Source organism: Prunus mume, linkage group LG3, assembly GCF_029339155.1.
Source record: "Prunus mume cultivar Tortuosa linkage group LG3, ASM2933915v1, whole genome shotgun sequence".
Lineage (NCBI taxonomy): Eukaryota > Viridiplantae > Streptophyta > Magnoliopsida > Rosales > Rosaceae > Prunus > Prunus mume.
In genome coordinates this window covers 14,578,465-14,594,234 of record NC_142700.1, presented here as the reverse complement: position 1 = coordinate 14,594,234, position 15,770 = coordinate 14,578,465, and the positions used below count along the sequence as shown (strand labels likewise).

General features: G+C 40.9%; 2 protein-coding genes across 2 annotated transcripts; both read right to left on the bottom strand.

Annotated features, from left to right (window-relative positions):
* Nucleotides 1-3,240: 3,240 nt before the first annotated feature.
* On the bottom strand, nucleotides 3,241-4,326 carry LOC148918820 (uncharacterized). Its single transcript, XM_089048716.1, has 2 exons — nucleotides 3,896-4,326; nucleotides 3,241-3,796 (listed from the first exon to the last, which is right to left on the bottom strand). The coding sequence occupies exons 1-2, from the start codon at nucleotides 4,324-4,326 to the stop codon at nucleotides 3,241-3,243; spliced, it is 987 nt and encodes a 328-aa protein (XP_088904842.1).
* Nucleotides 4,327-6,404: 2,078 nt separating this feature from the next.
* Nucleotides 6,405-11,756, bottom strand: CNGC4 (cyclic nucleotide-gated cation channel 4). The gene is made up of 7 exons (XM_089047833.1): nucleotides 11,089-11,756; nucleotides 9,356-9,568; nucleotides 8,201-8,517; nucleotides 7,995-8,100; nucleotides 7,583-7,819; nucleotides 7,304-7,390; nucleotides 6,405-7,030 (listed from the first exon to the last, which is right to left on the bottom strand). Exons 1-7 carry the CDS (start codon nucleotides 11,665-11,667, stop codon nucleotides 6,512-6,514), a joined length of 2,058 nt encoding a protein of 685 aa, XP_088903959.1. The 5' UTR covers nucleotides 11,668-11,756; the 3' UTR covers nucleotides 6,405-6,511.
* Between the last annotated feature and the right edge of the window lie 4,014 nt (nucleotides 11,757-15,770).

Genomic DNA, 15,770 nt, shown 5'->3' with positions numbered 1-15,770 from the left:
TTGACTGTTCTTGGAGTTGGGTTCCCAGTAGGAATGGGCTTGCGATTCTTTCTTGACCCAGGATGCTCAACCTGTATAAATGCAGGGCTTCTCTTCACTCTTCTTCACATCGCAAACTTGACTTCTTTACTTTCTAGCTTGAGAGAAATCTTGGAGAATTTGTACTGCTTGTCGAAGAGAACAGTTGTTGTGCATCCCAATGTAAGTCAAGCACGTATATTTTTTCTTTGTCTTCTCTTTTTTGTGGCGAGGACTAGCTAGGTGGGACCAGTGGTTGTCGTCGTGGTAAGTCGGTTGGAGTAGCGGTATCTTGGTAGATATTGAGTGAGTCTGGGAGGAAATTGGTGGTCCTTTGCCCTATGTTGAGAGATGGAAGCAAAATGGTTTAGACTACGATGATCTGCCGTCTGGGCAGGAGGAGTGTTCTACCGGACTCCTTTTAAAAAAGAAAGGCTGATATGTCAAGTCTTCAAGAAATGAAGCTACGACTTCGTTGGCGAATATGCGACTCCGTTAAGGAAAAATCCAAGGATCCCTTCTGCTCAGAAGACTCAAGTAAGAGTTGTTCCGCCACCATCATCAATGTTTAAACATCTTGTTAGTGCAGATAGTAAGAAGATTGACGGTATACGCAATGTTCGGGACGTTCTACTTGAGCCTCCTACAGACAAGCTTGGAGACCGTGATTTGATTCATGAAGTGGTCTGCTTGCCGAGAAGTAAAGAGATGTTGGTATTCCTCTCTGAAGTTCGAGTCATCTGCACTAGTCAAGGGATGAAGATCGAACTAGGAGGTGTGCTCATTCGCTCAACTATAGCGATCCAGTTGTTGAGTCACGAGCAGTTAAGCGTGGAGTTGATTCAGCATCGTCAACTCTTTTGGGAGTTAAGGATGGTGGCGGTTGAGAAGACAAGAGAGTCATATGTCTAGGTGAAGGGTTCTTCTACAATGTCAGCGGCTGACCCCAAGGTGGACAAGTCCAGCCTTGCATAAGATCCAGACGTGTCTGATCTGCTGAAGATGAACCTCCTGTCAAGCCCGTTTGTTTGCTTCAAGCTAATTGATCATATTCATCAGGCTGGTGATCTTGAGACAGTCTCAAGTCTTTCCTTGGAAAAAACAAAGGGAAGCAACATTTCATCTACTTGAAAAATGAGTAGTTCTTGCTGCTGAAACTATTCGAAACTCGTATGCTATTGCCCCCTCTTATGCTATTGACTTGTTTAGTTGAAAAGATGCTTACTTTCATCTTGAGCGCAAGAATGCTGATGTCTCCTTTAGTTATGACAAGCTTCTGGCTAGATTTGGCCCCTATAACAAGTCTGCTGAAAAGTCCAAGTTCGAAGCCATTGGAGATGAAGACAAATGGAAATGATCTATTCTATGTCATTGGAGATGAAGACCTCGAGATGCTCTGTTCTGACTTGCTCCCTATGCAAAGTGAGTAGGTTAATGTCGTGAACATAGGAAGAGCTAAAGAGTAGGCGGTCGAAAATACGGTAGCTGAAGAGGATAAAGCAGAAGAGGATGCAACAGATGAGGTAGTGGCGGACATCACGGATCAAGTAGGTGGAAGCTGAGAATGTGGTGATCAGTGACGCCAAGAGGTCAGTAGGCAGGGATCTCCTATTGGCGCCTCGAGTAGGTAAAGACTCTTTTATTTCTTTTTCAGCTTTTGTAGTCTGCTTTCTTGTGTATAATAATTGGTCTTATCGACGATCTTCTTTTTGTTGAACTGGCGGTTGGTCACTTGCTTTGGAAATTTCAGTTATTTTTTCAACTTCAATTTACGTATTGACTTGTGAACTGCTTGAGTAACCAGCCAGTATCTTGATTGTGTGTCTCCCTCAGGAAATTTATTAGTGTCAGGGTCCCTCTTAAGGGACTCCAGTCATGCTCTGCATATCTCATATAATGTTTTTCTCAGGTTGTAGCATGTTGGCCCATGTCTGGAGACATGTCGATGAAAGCGGCTCGTTTGACCTACGTCCAGAAACATGTCGATGAGTGTGACCCGTTTGGTCTACATCTAGAGACGTGTTATGAGTGTGGCCTGTTTGACCTAGTCTGGAGACGTGTCGATGAGAGTGGCCTATTTGGCCTACGTTCGGAGACGTGTCGATGAAAGTGGCCCGTTTGGCATACGTCCAAAGACGTGTCGATGAGTGTAGCCTGTTTGGCCTACGTCTGGAGACGTGTCGATAAGAATGGCCTGTTTAGCCTACGTCAAAGACGTGTCGATGAGAGTAGCCCGTTTGGCCTACATCTAGAGACGTGTCGATGAGTGTAGCCCGTTTGGCCTATGTCCGGAGACGTGTCGATGAGATTGGCCTGTTTGGCCTACGTCTTGAGACGTGTCAATGAGTGTGGCCCGTTTGGCCTACGTTCGGAGACGTGTCGATAAGGGTGGCCCGTTTGGCCTACGTCCGGAGACGTGTCGAAGAGTGTGGCTCGTTTGGCCTACGTCCGGAGACGTGTCGATTGCATTTGTGAACACCCCATTGGAAGTGTCGATGAGAATGGCAAGTTTGGCCTACGTCGGAGACATGTCGATGAGAGTGGCTCGTTTGGCCTACGTCCGAAGAGGTGTCGATGAGTGTGGCCCATTTGGTCTACGTCAGGAGACGTGTCAATGAGAGTGGCCCGTTTGGCCTACGTCCGGAGACGTGTCGATGAGGATGACCCATTTGGCCTACCTCCGGAGACGTGTCGATGAGAGTGGCTCGTTTGGCCTACGTCCGGATAAGTGTCAATGAGAGTGACCAGTTTGGCCTACGTCCGGAGACGTGTCGATGAGGGTGACCAGTTTGGCCTACGTCCGGAGATGTGTCGATGAGTGTGGCCCATTTGACCTACGTCCGGAGACATGTCAGTTGCATTTGTGAACACCCCATTGGAAAGAAAAGCTTGAACTTATATTGATGTCTGTGTGACTACATTGCTTTATTGAATTAAAGAGATGAGTTATAGGGGTAACATCAAAAGTAACTTGTCTTCAACAGAGGTGCGGAAGGCTTGGCCGCCTACTTGGAGCTAAGCTGGTAGGCGAGGAGCTTCGTGGATAGTACCTTCAGAGGTGATGGGCATTCCACTGTCTTAGAACTTCCTTCCCTTAAAAGATGATGCTAGGATTGTCTTCTATGACTGGGTAGCTGGTGACGGCTTGGGAGACTTGCTATTGTCGCTTGCATGATCTTTCTCTTCTGTTCCTCGATGGTCAGCTCGGGCTCTTAGAGTCGGCTAGGATTGTGCTGATCCATATGACTTTTTTCGTGGAGGTTCGTTGGTAGCTGCATCGCGATCTTTGATTTGATGGATAACCCCTCTTGCGATGAATTCCTTGCAATGGCCGTCTCCGACCAGTTCTTCAAGGTACTTTTTCCAGTCGAAGTAGTCATTTGTGTAATGATCGTGCCCTTCATAGAATTCGCAGTATCTACTGGTATCCTTCTTGGCTGGGTTTCCCTTCAAATGCGATGATATCTTCAACCAAGGCATGTTCTTTAATTGAGTTAGGATCTGCTGTATCGGGATAGTGAACCTGGTGTAGCTCTCAGCTATTGGAGCACCTCCCTCAAGCTGTAATCCACGTTTGCCTCCACCCTTGTCTTTTGTCATGCCGTTTATTTGGCTTGCCTGCTTAACCAGTTGATCGGCTTGCTTGACAGCTTTCTTTGCGGCGGTCCGGTCATCATCCCAAAGTGCATAGCACTCTGTTGTCGCGAAGACTTCTACTAGTGTTTGGAAGGGAGAGATGGTCAGCTCGCGATACAGCTCACATTCAATTGGCAAGCCCCTTTTGAAGGCCGATGACGCGATTCGATCGTCACATCCAATGATGTTTTCCCTTTCTGCTTTGAACCTCTTAATGTAATCTCAGAGGGATTCATCGTACTTCTTGCGCATGTTGAACATGTGGTCAGGGTTCTTCTTGATCGTCCAGTAAGAAGTGTATTCTTCGGTGAAGACGTAAGCTAGCTCTTTGAAGCTGCTGATCGACTCGGATGGCAGAGTGTAGAACCAGTCTTGGGCTGCTCCTAGTAAGGTCATTGTAAACACCTTGCACATCAGTGCGTCGTTGGCCTTGTAGAAGATCATGGCACTTTTGAACTGCTTTAGATGGCTCTCGGGATCGAAATCCCCCTTGAAATGAACGAATGAAGGCGTTGAGAATCTCTTTAGGGGAGCAGCCTGCTCAATTTCTGCAGTGAAATGCGTAGAGTTTGCTTGGTTCACCTCTTTACGTAGAGCCTCTTTGAAATTTCCACCAATCTTTAAGTTACGAAGTCGGTCGTTTACGAGCTTCTCGACTTCCTCCGCGCACATGGCATGCCGATCACGTTGGCAACCCTTATGATTCAGGCGGGGATGGTTGACTTCCTCGTCGACTTGAAGAGGTTGACCTCCTTGGTTGCCCTGCCCTTGAGGCAGATTGGTGGATTGAGCTTGCAAAGATTCCTCCACGAGTTGTCACCGTGAGTTGGTTCTCGAGCAGGTTGGTGAGCATCGGTCGTTGCATTCGTCACGCAATCGTGCCCCTATGAGCCCAATCTTGAATGGATCGTCGATCGACTCATAGTACGGCTTGCAGATGTCTGCGTCCCATCAGCCCGATCTCGTTCTCTCCCTAGCCAATCTGTATCGATGACTAGTCTGGGATCTCTCAAAATGCTTGCCAGTATGCTCGCGGATCCTTCTCTCCTCGCTATGGGCTCCAAAGTTAGGGCCTTGATTCAAGTTGATCTGCCTGAGTAGTTGAGCAATTAGGTTGTTTTGGTCGTCGACCTTCTATGCGAGTTGATCAACCCGTCAATTAAGGCCCACTTGACTGCATAGGTCGGGTAAAGAGGTGTGGATCGGGCCCAATGACGTATGGGCTAGGGCTCCATTAGATGTGTACACGGGTGCATACATCAAGTGTGTTTGCAAAGGCGGGAGTGAATGGATTTGCTCCAAGACTGAGGAATGGTCTGAGATGGCATTGAGGTGGTTACGAATGGCGGCACTGTCATGGGTGGCGGTACCAGCACCTAGGCCTTGCGGTTGCACGACGGAGGAGCCCACAGGGCTGTGTGGCTGCGCTGCAATTTCAGCAGCCACATGGCACAGCTGCTGCTGCGTTCCGGTTGCTATAGCAGTTGTTTGGAGAGGTTGCGTAGCTGCCGGAGGTGGCTGGACAGCATGGGCAGCACGTGGGGCTGCTGGAACGCGCTGGCAGCCATGGGACGCTGCTGGAAATCGCTGGGAAGCTGTTGGAACGCGCTGGCAGCCATGGGAGGCTGCTGGAACTTGCTGGGAAGCTGCTGGAATTTGCTGGCAGCCATGGGAGGCTGCTGAAACTGGCTGGAGAGCTGCTGGAACGGGCTGGCAGCCATGGGATGTTGCTGGATCTCGCCGGGAAGCTGCTGGAACATGCTGGCAGCGATGGGAGGTTGCTGCAAATCGCTGGCAGCAGCTGTACCTCGTGGTGGCAGCGAGGCTTCGGCCATTTTGGAGTGCGCAGTCGCGGTGGTTTTGCTCCTAAGGCGTTTGCTTCCAACCATGGTTGTTTGGAAGGCTTTGGTGGATTGAAAAAGTAGGTTTGGAGCACGCTTTGAGTATATCTCATGCTCTCAATGAAAGCACCAATTTGTGGGAGCAAATTTTCCCACGAGAATATTCGATTAGAAAAATTTCCCTCTCTTTTTCGCCGCCTCTTTATCCCAGCAAAATAGAACAAATAAGAGGGCCACACCCGGAGGGTGTTGGCCAAAGGCCCTCCGATGCCTAAATTAGTTCAAGAGTTTGTAAGAAAAACACTAGCTAATCTAGGATATGGAGATGTGTTTAAGGTGTAAACCGGGCGGCCGGAGCCTTATATAAAAGAGAGAGAGAGGAGGTGGCTAGGGTATGAGAGGAATTTTCTGCAGAGTTTCAGTAGAGATTTTAGACGTACCTCAACCATTGTGCGTAGCCATCCTTTTATAGTGGTCTCGGAGGGTTAGGGTTTGGAGAAAAATAATCCTTGTTGGGAAATGAATTATTTTTCTGATTTTAGGATATTCAAATCAATTAGGGATTTAATGCGAATCAAATCCCTAATCAAGGCAAGAATCCCCAAATCAAATATTCCCCAAATGAAAGGAAATATTTGATCTAGGGTTTGCTTAAAATTAGGTTCCCACATAAACCAAAAAGTGTATGGGGCTGCGTGGATTAAAAAAAAAAAATTATAATTTGCAGATACCACAAAATTGAAACAAGTCAAGCAAATAAATATCGCTTGTAGCAAATCAAATCAAATCAAACCAAGCTCAAGTTTCCTTATCAGCCTTTTGTTTGTGTTGTGACTCAGTGGATCCTACAGTTTTTTGGAGCTTAAGTGAAAGACAGTAATAATTAACTGTTAAGTATGTAAGTTATTAGTGGAAATCTCAAAATAATGATAAAGATTTTTTACTCTTAAATATGTAATTTAGTGCATACAAAACTGAGACATCAATAACATACCGCTTTGGACTGATCTCAGTAATCAATAAAAAAAATCATCTTGATCATTTGGCTTTGGAGAAGTTAACAAAGCCGTATATAATCTCAGCCTGTCCTCTCCCAATGAAGAACACCTTGACACAGGTCTCCTAGGCCTTATAAACGACAGCGAAGTGAGTGTTAACCGGTGCTTGTACCTCCTCCAAGCCAACTGAATTGCCACAGCAGCCCAAGTTCTCCAACCCGGTGAGTAGTACCTTGCACTTCTCTTAACCTTTTCGTTCACGAACGTGTACCGAAAATGTTGTGTCACATATTTCACATCGTCTGCTTCAAGGCTGAATGCCTCTGTGGTCTCAAGTGTGACTAGGGTTGAGGAGGATGGTGGCAGTCTTTCTATGAAGGGCCTTCTGAGGCACCATGACAAGAGCTCATCTCCACTGAAGTTTCCGGGGCCTAACATGCAGCAACTTTTCACGCCATCTCTCAGAACTTGGCTGCTTTGAAGGTGACCCCTGACTACAAAAAGCATTCTTTGAACCGGGTCTCCCTCTCTGGTTATCTGTTTATGAAGCTCAAAAGCGTTACTGCTAAAATTGAAATTGCAGAATGAAAAATTATGTAGGACCAACTTTTCATACTATCAACTACAATGTTCTTGTGCCATTTTAATATATAAATTATTTCAATTGATCAAGCAAATTAAATTTTCCTTTCCGAGATAAGAGTAGAACAAGAATCGAACTCTTGACATAGGTGTGGCCAAGTCCGCATATAAAACTATAACCCCCATAAATGCTGTCATAGTTAAAGCATAGTCTTATTAGTAACTCACTGTTTCTCCTTTGGGGAATATAAGAGACTTCACACGGTCACAAATATTCTCAAGAACCAGATCATCCATATGTTGGAACAATGGTACCTAAAACAATTTTCAAAAATTAAGAAATTAGCTACAGCCAGCAAATTACTCAGGTAAACTTGGGCTAAATCATGCCCAAAGCATTTATGGGACAAAATGCATTATTGGGCTAAAGTGAATACTTTGATAGTTGACCAAAAGGAAAAAGAAAAAGAGAGTGAAAGTGAAAAGGTTGATAGTGTGTGTACATACTTGTCTCACTAAATCCAAGCAGAGATGATACTTGATGTCCCTCCTGAGGCCCTCGGGGAGGTTCCTGATCATCTCACATTCGTCCACACCACGCATGGCTGCCCATCGCTGCCGCTCGTAGTTTCGCACCCGATGCCTAAACCCCTGAGGCAAGTGCCTCTTCCTCATCCACCACTCTATGTTCCTCATCTTCAATTGCATTGCTTGTTTCTTGGAAGTTGTCGCATGCAAAAACACCTGCATATATACATATAGTATCCAAAAGAAATGGAAACCAATTAACCACACAAATGTCGCATATTATGTTATCATACTATAAATCAAAATTATTAATTACACTAGCTATTTGAATGTACAGTCGTGATTTTCAGTCTGACAACGTAACATGCTAAAGGGTTGTAAAGTTGATTACCTTTATGTTTCCTATCAACATAGTGACCAAAAGGAGCCCACTGGTTAGAACAATGATGTTGAAAACAACCTCCAACCACTCAGTTGAGCTTTCCAAGTTCCCGAATGTGCTGCACAAAACAGCAAAGGGCAATATTAAAACAAAACCAAAATGAAAAACGAAGGGTGGCGATTGATTAATAATAATTAGGAGGTGAAGGAGAAGAGTGCCTGAGAGTCATTAGGCCCCAAAAGATGGGAAAAAGTATCTTTTCCAAGCGGCTATCATTTGTGACAAGCTGCACAGTCCATGAATAAGCTCCATAGTCGTAATGATCGGCGTTGTCTAAGCATGTAGATCTTGCTCTTTTGTTGTCTGCCCATGCCAGTCTTGCTCTGTCTCTCAGTCGGTTTGTTGCTCCATAGTAAATAGGGTGTTTGCAAGATAATATTCTCAAGCTGCAGCCACTTATTTCTCTGCATTGCTCTTTCAGGCATTTCTCTGCCCTCTGGATCCCTAACAAGTACCAGCATGCTCCTGCAGCCTGCAAACATGATCAGGTTATAGAGATGGAGACACAGTTATTAAATCAACTGTTTGGTGCACAACTTAATTCTTCAAACAATGGCCAGGAAAAAAACAACATAATTAATTATTGGATTGCAAGACAATTAGCTAATGGTATTTCTCTTCCTAATTTCGAAAGAGATTCCAAGTTTGAATCTCCTCCTCCGTTGATTTTTTTCTTCTTCTTGATACAATCCATATTGAGGGTGGGAGAATCAAACCAAAGATCTCTAATGCAGAAATAAATACTTTTAACACTTGAGCTACAAGTCCCTTACTTTCTCCGTTGATTTAGAAAAGTTGGAGGTTTAATTATGAAGAAGGTTAAAAGTATAGTTCTAGCAGTAGTGATCATCATCTCGGTCTTGGCAATGGAAACTGTTTCCCACTGCATGGATCACGATTGGGGCCAATTCTTTGTGGTCTTAGTCATTTCATGATTTCTTGAGTCATGACTTTGGTAACCTATAGAGGCTCTTTTTCTCTTTATTGTCGGTTGCGCTGGACAACTTTTTTAACCCATCGAAAACCCTAGACGTAACACAAGACTTTTAACTTGCATTGCATCGAAATTCCAAACACCCTTTATATAAAAGCAGAATGTTATAAGTTATAAATGAACGATCTTTTGTTTTTTTTTTTGCCAAAGTTAAGAAGGGTGAGAGGTTAGGAAAGTTGGCCAAGGTAATATGTCCGCTTCTCGTACACATTTGTCAATGCATTTTTCCATTAGACTAGACTTTATTAACAATATAACATGTTAAACTATCTGACGAAATTTAAAGGATATACATGAAAGAGGGATATATACTTACATGGGCAGCAACAAAATAAGCAATCAAGTTGAGTGCAATTCCCCACCAAACAGTTCCGAAGATGTAGCCAGAGAGATTTTGCATCCGACGCAAGAGGCAAACAGAGTGATAAATCTTTGGGAGATATTGGAAGAAAAACATCAAGAACACTGTCATCACTACGGTCACCGATCCTTTCTCCAATAGCGTAGGAATTACCACCCATAATATTATCTGAAAAAACAATACACATTCATACAACAATGATGCAAAAGTCTCCTTTTCATGATATTCTCTATCGAGAAGGCCCAGCTACATGGTTCTGTTCTGTCATGATTAAAACATAAATATTCATGTTGATCATGTGATGCTTGAAACCTGACCCATTTGTCAACATTAATCATCATTCAGAGAAACTTTTTATGCATACTATTATTTTTACAGGATGCGATCGTTTCTCCATAACTTTTGCGAATCTTTCTGAGTACTATATATACATACACACACACTTTCTAAATTCTTGAATATTTCAAAAAATATTTTTTTTTTCTGTGTATGGCCCCAACCAACAGAATGTTTGTGAGTATAATTATTCAAGTATCGAATAATCTGACCAATTGACGCAATCATACAAGTATATTAAGAAAATAAATCATTGAGAGTTATGAAATGACAAGTATAGCCTCAGAGTTTCAAAAACTGCTTTAAATAACTAATAGAGAAGATTATGGTAAAAAAAAAAAACACACAAAGTGTAAATGCTACAGTATTGTGTGGAAAATTCTAGTTATTTCTAGGAAACCTACTTCCTAGAGGATAAATTTTATTCTTTTGTCATCATCTTGCTCTTAGTTTAGTTAGCAGTACATGTACTTCTCTTTTCTTAAAGTTTGGAGATATTCCAAGTTCGAATTCCTTCCTCCATAAGCGCTCTTTTATTTTTATCTTTAAAAAAAAAAAAACAATTGCGGGCTAGCAGCAGCAACAACAATAAAACAAAAAAGAGAGAAAATAGACACTACATTTCTTGCCACCTTATCTGATTAGCAATCATATATGACTTATTAAGAAAAGACGTTAGATAAGTAAGTAGATCTGAGTGGCATTATTCAGCCTGAGATATTTATCAACTGGGTGAACCAAAAGAAAATTTATAGGACCTCATTATTGCACCATATATGTAAAGACCTCCACAACCAAAATCTTACTGTGAAAGGAAAGGAGGATGTACATACATATATATATATATATATATATATATAAATTTTCTATCACCCTTCCTTATTTTTCTCTTTATTTATAATGACGTATGTACAATAATATATGTGTGAAAAAAAGATAGTCAGAAATGAAAAGGAAAAACCCTGGTTCTCTACTGTCTCCCTTTTCTAAAAATGAAGAGAGGACATGGCTACTTCACATGTTACACCTTTCCTCCCTGCAAAATATAGCATAAAAACAACTTCTGGCATGCATCTGTCACCTTTTCGTTTCTCAATGCACTAGCAACTCTAGTAATTGTACAGCAAACCTTAAACGCATAAGGACCGCGTGATATAAAATGACAAAAAATAGCTATAACAATTATAATAAAAGAAGGAAAACAAAAACCAAAAAAATCATGCTTCGAACTTGATTAATCTAATTTATTACGAGCAGGATGATTCAAACTTGATTACAAAGGGATGAATTCATTGTCCTTACTAAATCATGATTGATTAAAGTATATTAAATTTAACTGATTATTTAGTTACCTGGGGTATGGGGAGAATGACAAAGAGGTCAAAGAAAAACCCCTTCTTGGACCTCAAGTACTTGAGAGCCACGGACCTTGCACTTGTGTCACGCAGCCCATTGGCACCTCCACCTTCCATGCCGGCACCACCAACCATGGCGGTGAAGGAGTAGCGCTTGGCCATCTTCAGCTGCAGCCACATGTTCCACACGTGCAAAACATCCGTCATGCACCGGAGCACGGTCACCGTTATGGCCAGCCACCCGTCCACAAACAGGCACATACAGTTGCTGCTTATCGACAGGGCGTAGAAAAAAAGAGGGTCTATGATGAGCCCCGTTGCACAGACGAGCAGGAAAACCCTGTTCCATTCTTGGACCCATTTGGCTCTTGGGTCAAGCACTTGGCCCAGAGACCAACCCGGGCTCCTCCTCCGGGTACTGCAGATGCTGAACAAACAGTTGTAGTTGCCACTGCTTCCACTTTCTTCCTCATCTTCTTGTTCCTGATCGTCTTCCTCGTCTTCTTCTTCTTCGCTTTCGGTTTCGCCGTCTGTGAGGTAGGATTGCATGCGAGAAATTTCTTGGTCGCTTCGCATGGTGTTTGGGAGTTAAGCGGGGAGCGGAATTATGAGTTTTGGGTTTGGATGAGCAACGGTAGCTTGGTCAGATATATGTGTGCTTTCATAAAGGACACAAATAATTGGAGAGGTGTGAAGGAACCAGTGAAATTAGGTAAGGGGGGAGATAGTAATGACAAAATTTTGTTTGAAGTTACCAGATTGCCCTCCAGTGAAAATCCACTCTGGAAGTGCCAGTTTTTTTTACTGCGAGTGTGAGGGCATTTGTGAAGTGTATTTGGTTCCAAGGACAATTGAGTAAATTCACAGTTCCAAACCAAAATATTCGACTTAATATGACAGATCACCGACACCATATCCACATGTGCACGAAGTCCGGCACGGCCAAACGGGGATGTTGCAAAGCACAAAGTTGCAGAATTTATTCTCTCTACATAAGGGAAAATGTTAGGTCCCTATATCTTTCTTTGTTCTTCATTTGGATAACTAAGCAAGTAGCTGTATGACCTGATTCATTTAATCATTATTTCTTTCATATTTTTGTAAGGTATGATATTTTTTTATATTTGTTTGTTTACAAATATCAAGCTTAATCCTAACACGTTTCTCCACTCTAATGGGCTAACTCCTAAGTTAAAATTTAAAGATAATTTACAAACTTAATTCCAACCACGGTCTCTATCCAACACCTAATAGCTCATAAATCTGAAATCCAAGAAGTACATGATTAGAGATGCTCTTAAGTTATACCAACGAATCTTGTTAGCTATATATGATACCAAAAATTATGCTCCCAACTTTGTACATGAGAGGCACCTAGTGCTCTAGGTATGTCATCACATACGTTTGATCGACTTCTTAATAGTTTTACATTACTTTGATGTAGAATTCATCTTTATTATAGAATTTGTCAGTAATATATATAATCCGTAAATGCGATATAAATAACATTTTTCTCTTTAACTTCAAGATAAATGGTAGAAAGAAGTAGTCAAGCTTAGAATTATCTTTTGGGTTCCAATAAATTTACAAAAAGGGCAAGCAGTTAAGATCGATCTTGCATAGGATGCCATTTGAACAATATATATGTCCTCAGTTGATTTTTGAGCTCGAAGCAAATCTATGATTTTCATCATAAGATGTAGTTTTCGAGCAGACAGCTTGCTTGTCATATGAGGTTTCGGTTTGTTTTTTTTCAAGAAGACATTTATACGAATCAAAGACTTAAAAAATAATAATAATGAGATAGCCTCTCCGATCAGTTTCAGTAAACGAAATTTCTTTTTTGGTTGTGGGGTATTATGTCTAACACAACTCGTCAAAAAGACAGAACGGGTCTCGTATAATTTTGAACACAGCATGTGACAAATGCATGGTCCAAAATATATGTCCTGGAGTTCAGAAATAATTCAAATGATTTCTTTTTTTGTGGGAATCCTATATCCATATACATCAGCTTATTACACGATTTTACTCATGTAAAGATGTAAAGGGACTTATTTTGGTGTAATAAATAAGGTTTATTTTATCTGTATATATAAAGCAAAAGACAGAGAATTGTAAAACATTTGAAACATCATAAAATGCTCTTGGTAATGCAAACATTAATAATTGAAATTATTAATTAAATAAGAATAATATGATAAATTCACATTTTTTATATTTAAAAAATTAAAATTAAAAGAAAAATCAGATAATATATCATATTTTTATTGAACACAACTACTCATTATCTTTTTTAATTCTAAAATAAATTTAAAAATATTTTAAAAAAAGAATTTTGCAGACGCGGAAGCTCGTGCGGAAAGACTAGTGTAGAATATGTAACAGTTTCTACTTAAAGCCCTTTTATCATCTCTCATCCTTTCCCATTGCAACCGTCTAACTGTCATCAGTTAACTAAACGGTTTGCTAATTTGGTTGATATTTTGCATGAATTAATCTTGAAGGATGACTGTGAAAATGAACGGTTTCGATTATCATAAAATATTCCAGAAGGAAAAGGAGAAAGAGAAAGTATCGCATCCCAAGAAAGAAAATAAAGTTACTTTAGAGTACAATAGTGATTACTTTTTGGTAATACAAAATATGATTATAATCCTCCAAATTCCAGAGGTGAAGATTGTTATAAGCAAAGGCGTGAAAGGACCGGGGATGGTGCCCATGCTGAAAAGATTAGCATGTTTTCAAATGCTATGCTACGATAGGTAAGGTACTAAGCTTGATCAAACTGCTACCTATGGCTAAAAGAAAGACATAGCCAGTCCTGTCGTGTCACCACCTGTGCATCCAGATTCTCCACGTAATAAACAAAGTCCTTCTATTCCCCACCTTTTGTTCTCCTCATCATGTGTTTTTGGCAGATGCTAACACTGTCATTTCCAAAATGTAAGCATGTTTAAGAACCTCTTAGTTACATATTAGACTTCAATCATTAGTATGTAGCCATTGGCATTTCACAATTAATTTTTGGTCCGAGTATAATGTAATACATTAGTGCGCGTTTGTGCTTATAATTAGATTTCCAACTAAGATTCACGTGGTGCCCGGTATAAGGTCGTATTTTGTCGATAACAGATAATACTCAATTCAAAGCGATTACAAAAAAAAAAAAAATCATGCTTGATTTACTGAAAACTCTCATAAAAAATGTGTGAAATTAATCAATGTGTACATGTAGCACCTTGTTTGTGAGAACCCGACACAAATTATATTTCAAGCTGTTGATTAAAGTGGCTTGCTGTAGGATGATTGGACAGAAGAATCAGAATATGTTATGGGAGTTAAACGTCTCTCAATCTTAAGATTCATTAGTGAGAGAAGTGAGCTTTAGGGTTGAAATTAGAGGAGAAGGCAAAGGTGCATGCACATTTCTTAAGATTCATTTAGTGTATCTTTCTTGTTCTTCCTTTTAAATCCCACGATGGTTGGTGAGAAGTATCACCACATATATGTATTTTGTGCCATCATCGAAAGGGCCAAAATTCCACTCACTTTTTATAAAAACTGGCCCGCCTTATTAGGTTTTGCCTATTTGGCTCCAATGTGCCGGACATTAAAGATGAGATAGAGATCACCATAGGTCAAATTCATGTATTACGAATATATCTCCATTATTATGTGAAGGTGTTTTATAAAATGATTTCTCAACGTTGGATTTGACCTGAAATGATTTCTCAGCGTTGTATGTTTATATCTAAGATATTTTCATTCCATGCCATCTCAAATATGAAATTCATTGAAGTAGTTAAGTACACACATAACGTTGGACGTAATGAAGAATGAACATAGAAACAATCTCCAAATTTTGAGTATGACATTGGAAGATTTTCTGAGATTTGATACTAAATTGAAATTGGCCATGTTCCTAAATGTAAAACCATAAGGTCTCGTTTGGTTCATGGGAAAAGAGGCTCGGTGATGAGAAATCAATTATTTTTCCATGTTTGGTAAGCTCAGCATGGGAAATGGTTGCATGTAGGGATGGCAGGGTTGGGTAGGGGCAGAGTATGACAATACCATCCCGTCCCGTCGGGAACTATCCCCATACCATGAATCCCCAATATTTTTGCATAAAAAAAATATTTATTATACATTTTAACATTAAACATTCAACATATTATATATTCATGTATTTTATTTTTATTTAAATATTAAGCATATATATTTTCGAGTTGAGTTCGAGGATGAGGAAGCAAATACCATCCCCTCCCCATATCCGTCAGGGATTTTTTAAATTCGGGGATCCTCGTAACAAATACCCATTTAGCCCGAAATCCCTCCCCGGGGTTAGGTTGGAGACTGACGGTACTGCCCTTGCGGGGATGTTTGCCATCCCTAGTTGCATGACACATGAGAAAGTAAGGAGGAAAGTGAAGTCATCCTCCCAACTCGAGTTTTGTTTTCCCTCCTTATGGAAAAGTTTGGAAAAATGTGCCAACATTAAATACACATTTTTCATGACCATTTTGTCCCCATTAATAATTTGAAATTACAATATATAATTAAATGCATTCTTTTTTTATTTGATGTAATATGGGTATAATTGAAAAATTATACAAACTTTGTTTTCCATTCATATTCAAAACAAACATGAGAAATGAAATAAAATGATATATCTC

Excerpts from the sequence above, each read along its gene's own strand:
- LOC148918820 (XM_089048716.1), bottom strand. The coding sequence starts at position 4,326 with ATGTGCGCGGAGGAAGTCGAGAAGCTCGTAAACGACCGACTTCGTAAC. Across the intron at positions 3,797-3,895 it reads ATGTTCAACATGCGCAAGAA|GGGCTTGCCAATTGAATGTG; the intron begins GTACGATGAATC and ends GGCCTTCAAAAG.
- CNGC4 (XM_089047833.1), bottom strand. The coding sequence starts at position 11,667 with ATGCGAAGCGACCAAGAAATTTCTCGCATGCAATCCTACCTCACAGAC. Across the intron at positions 8,518-9,355 it reads CTTATTTTGTTGCTGCCCAT|GCTGCAGGAGCATGCTGGTA; the intron begins GTAAGTATATAT and ends TCATGTTTGCAG. Across the intron at positions 7,391-7,582 it reads GCTTGGATTTAGTGAGACAA|GTACCATTGTTCCAACATAT; the intron begins GTATGTACACAC and ends AAATTGTTTTAG.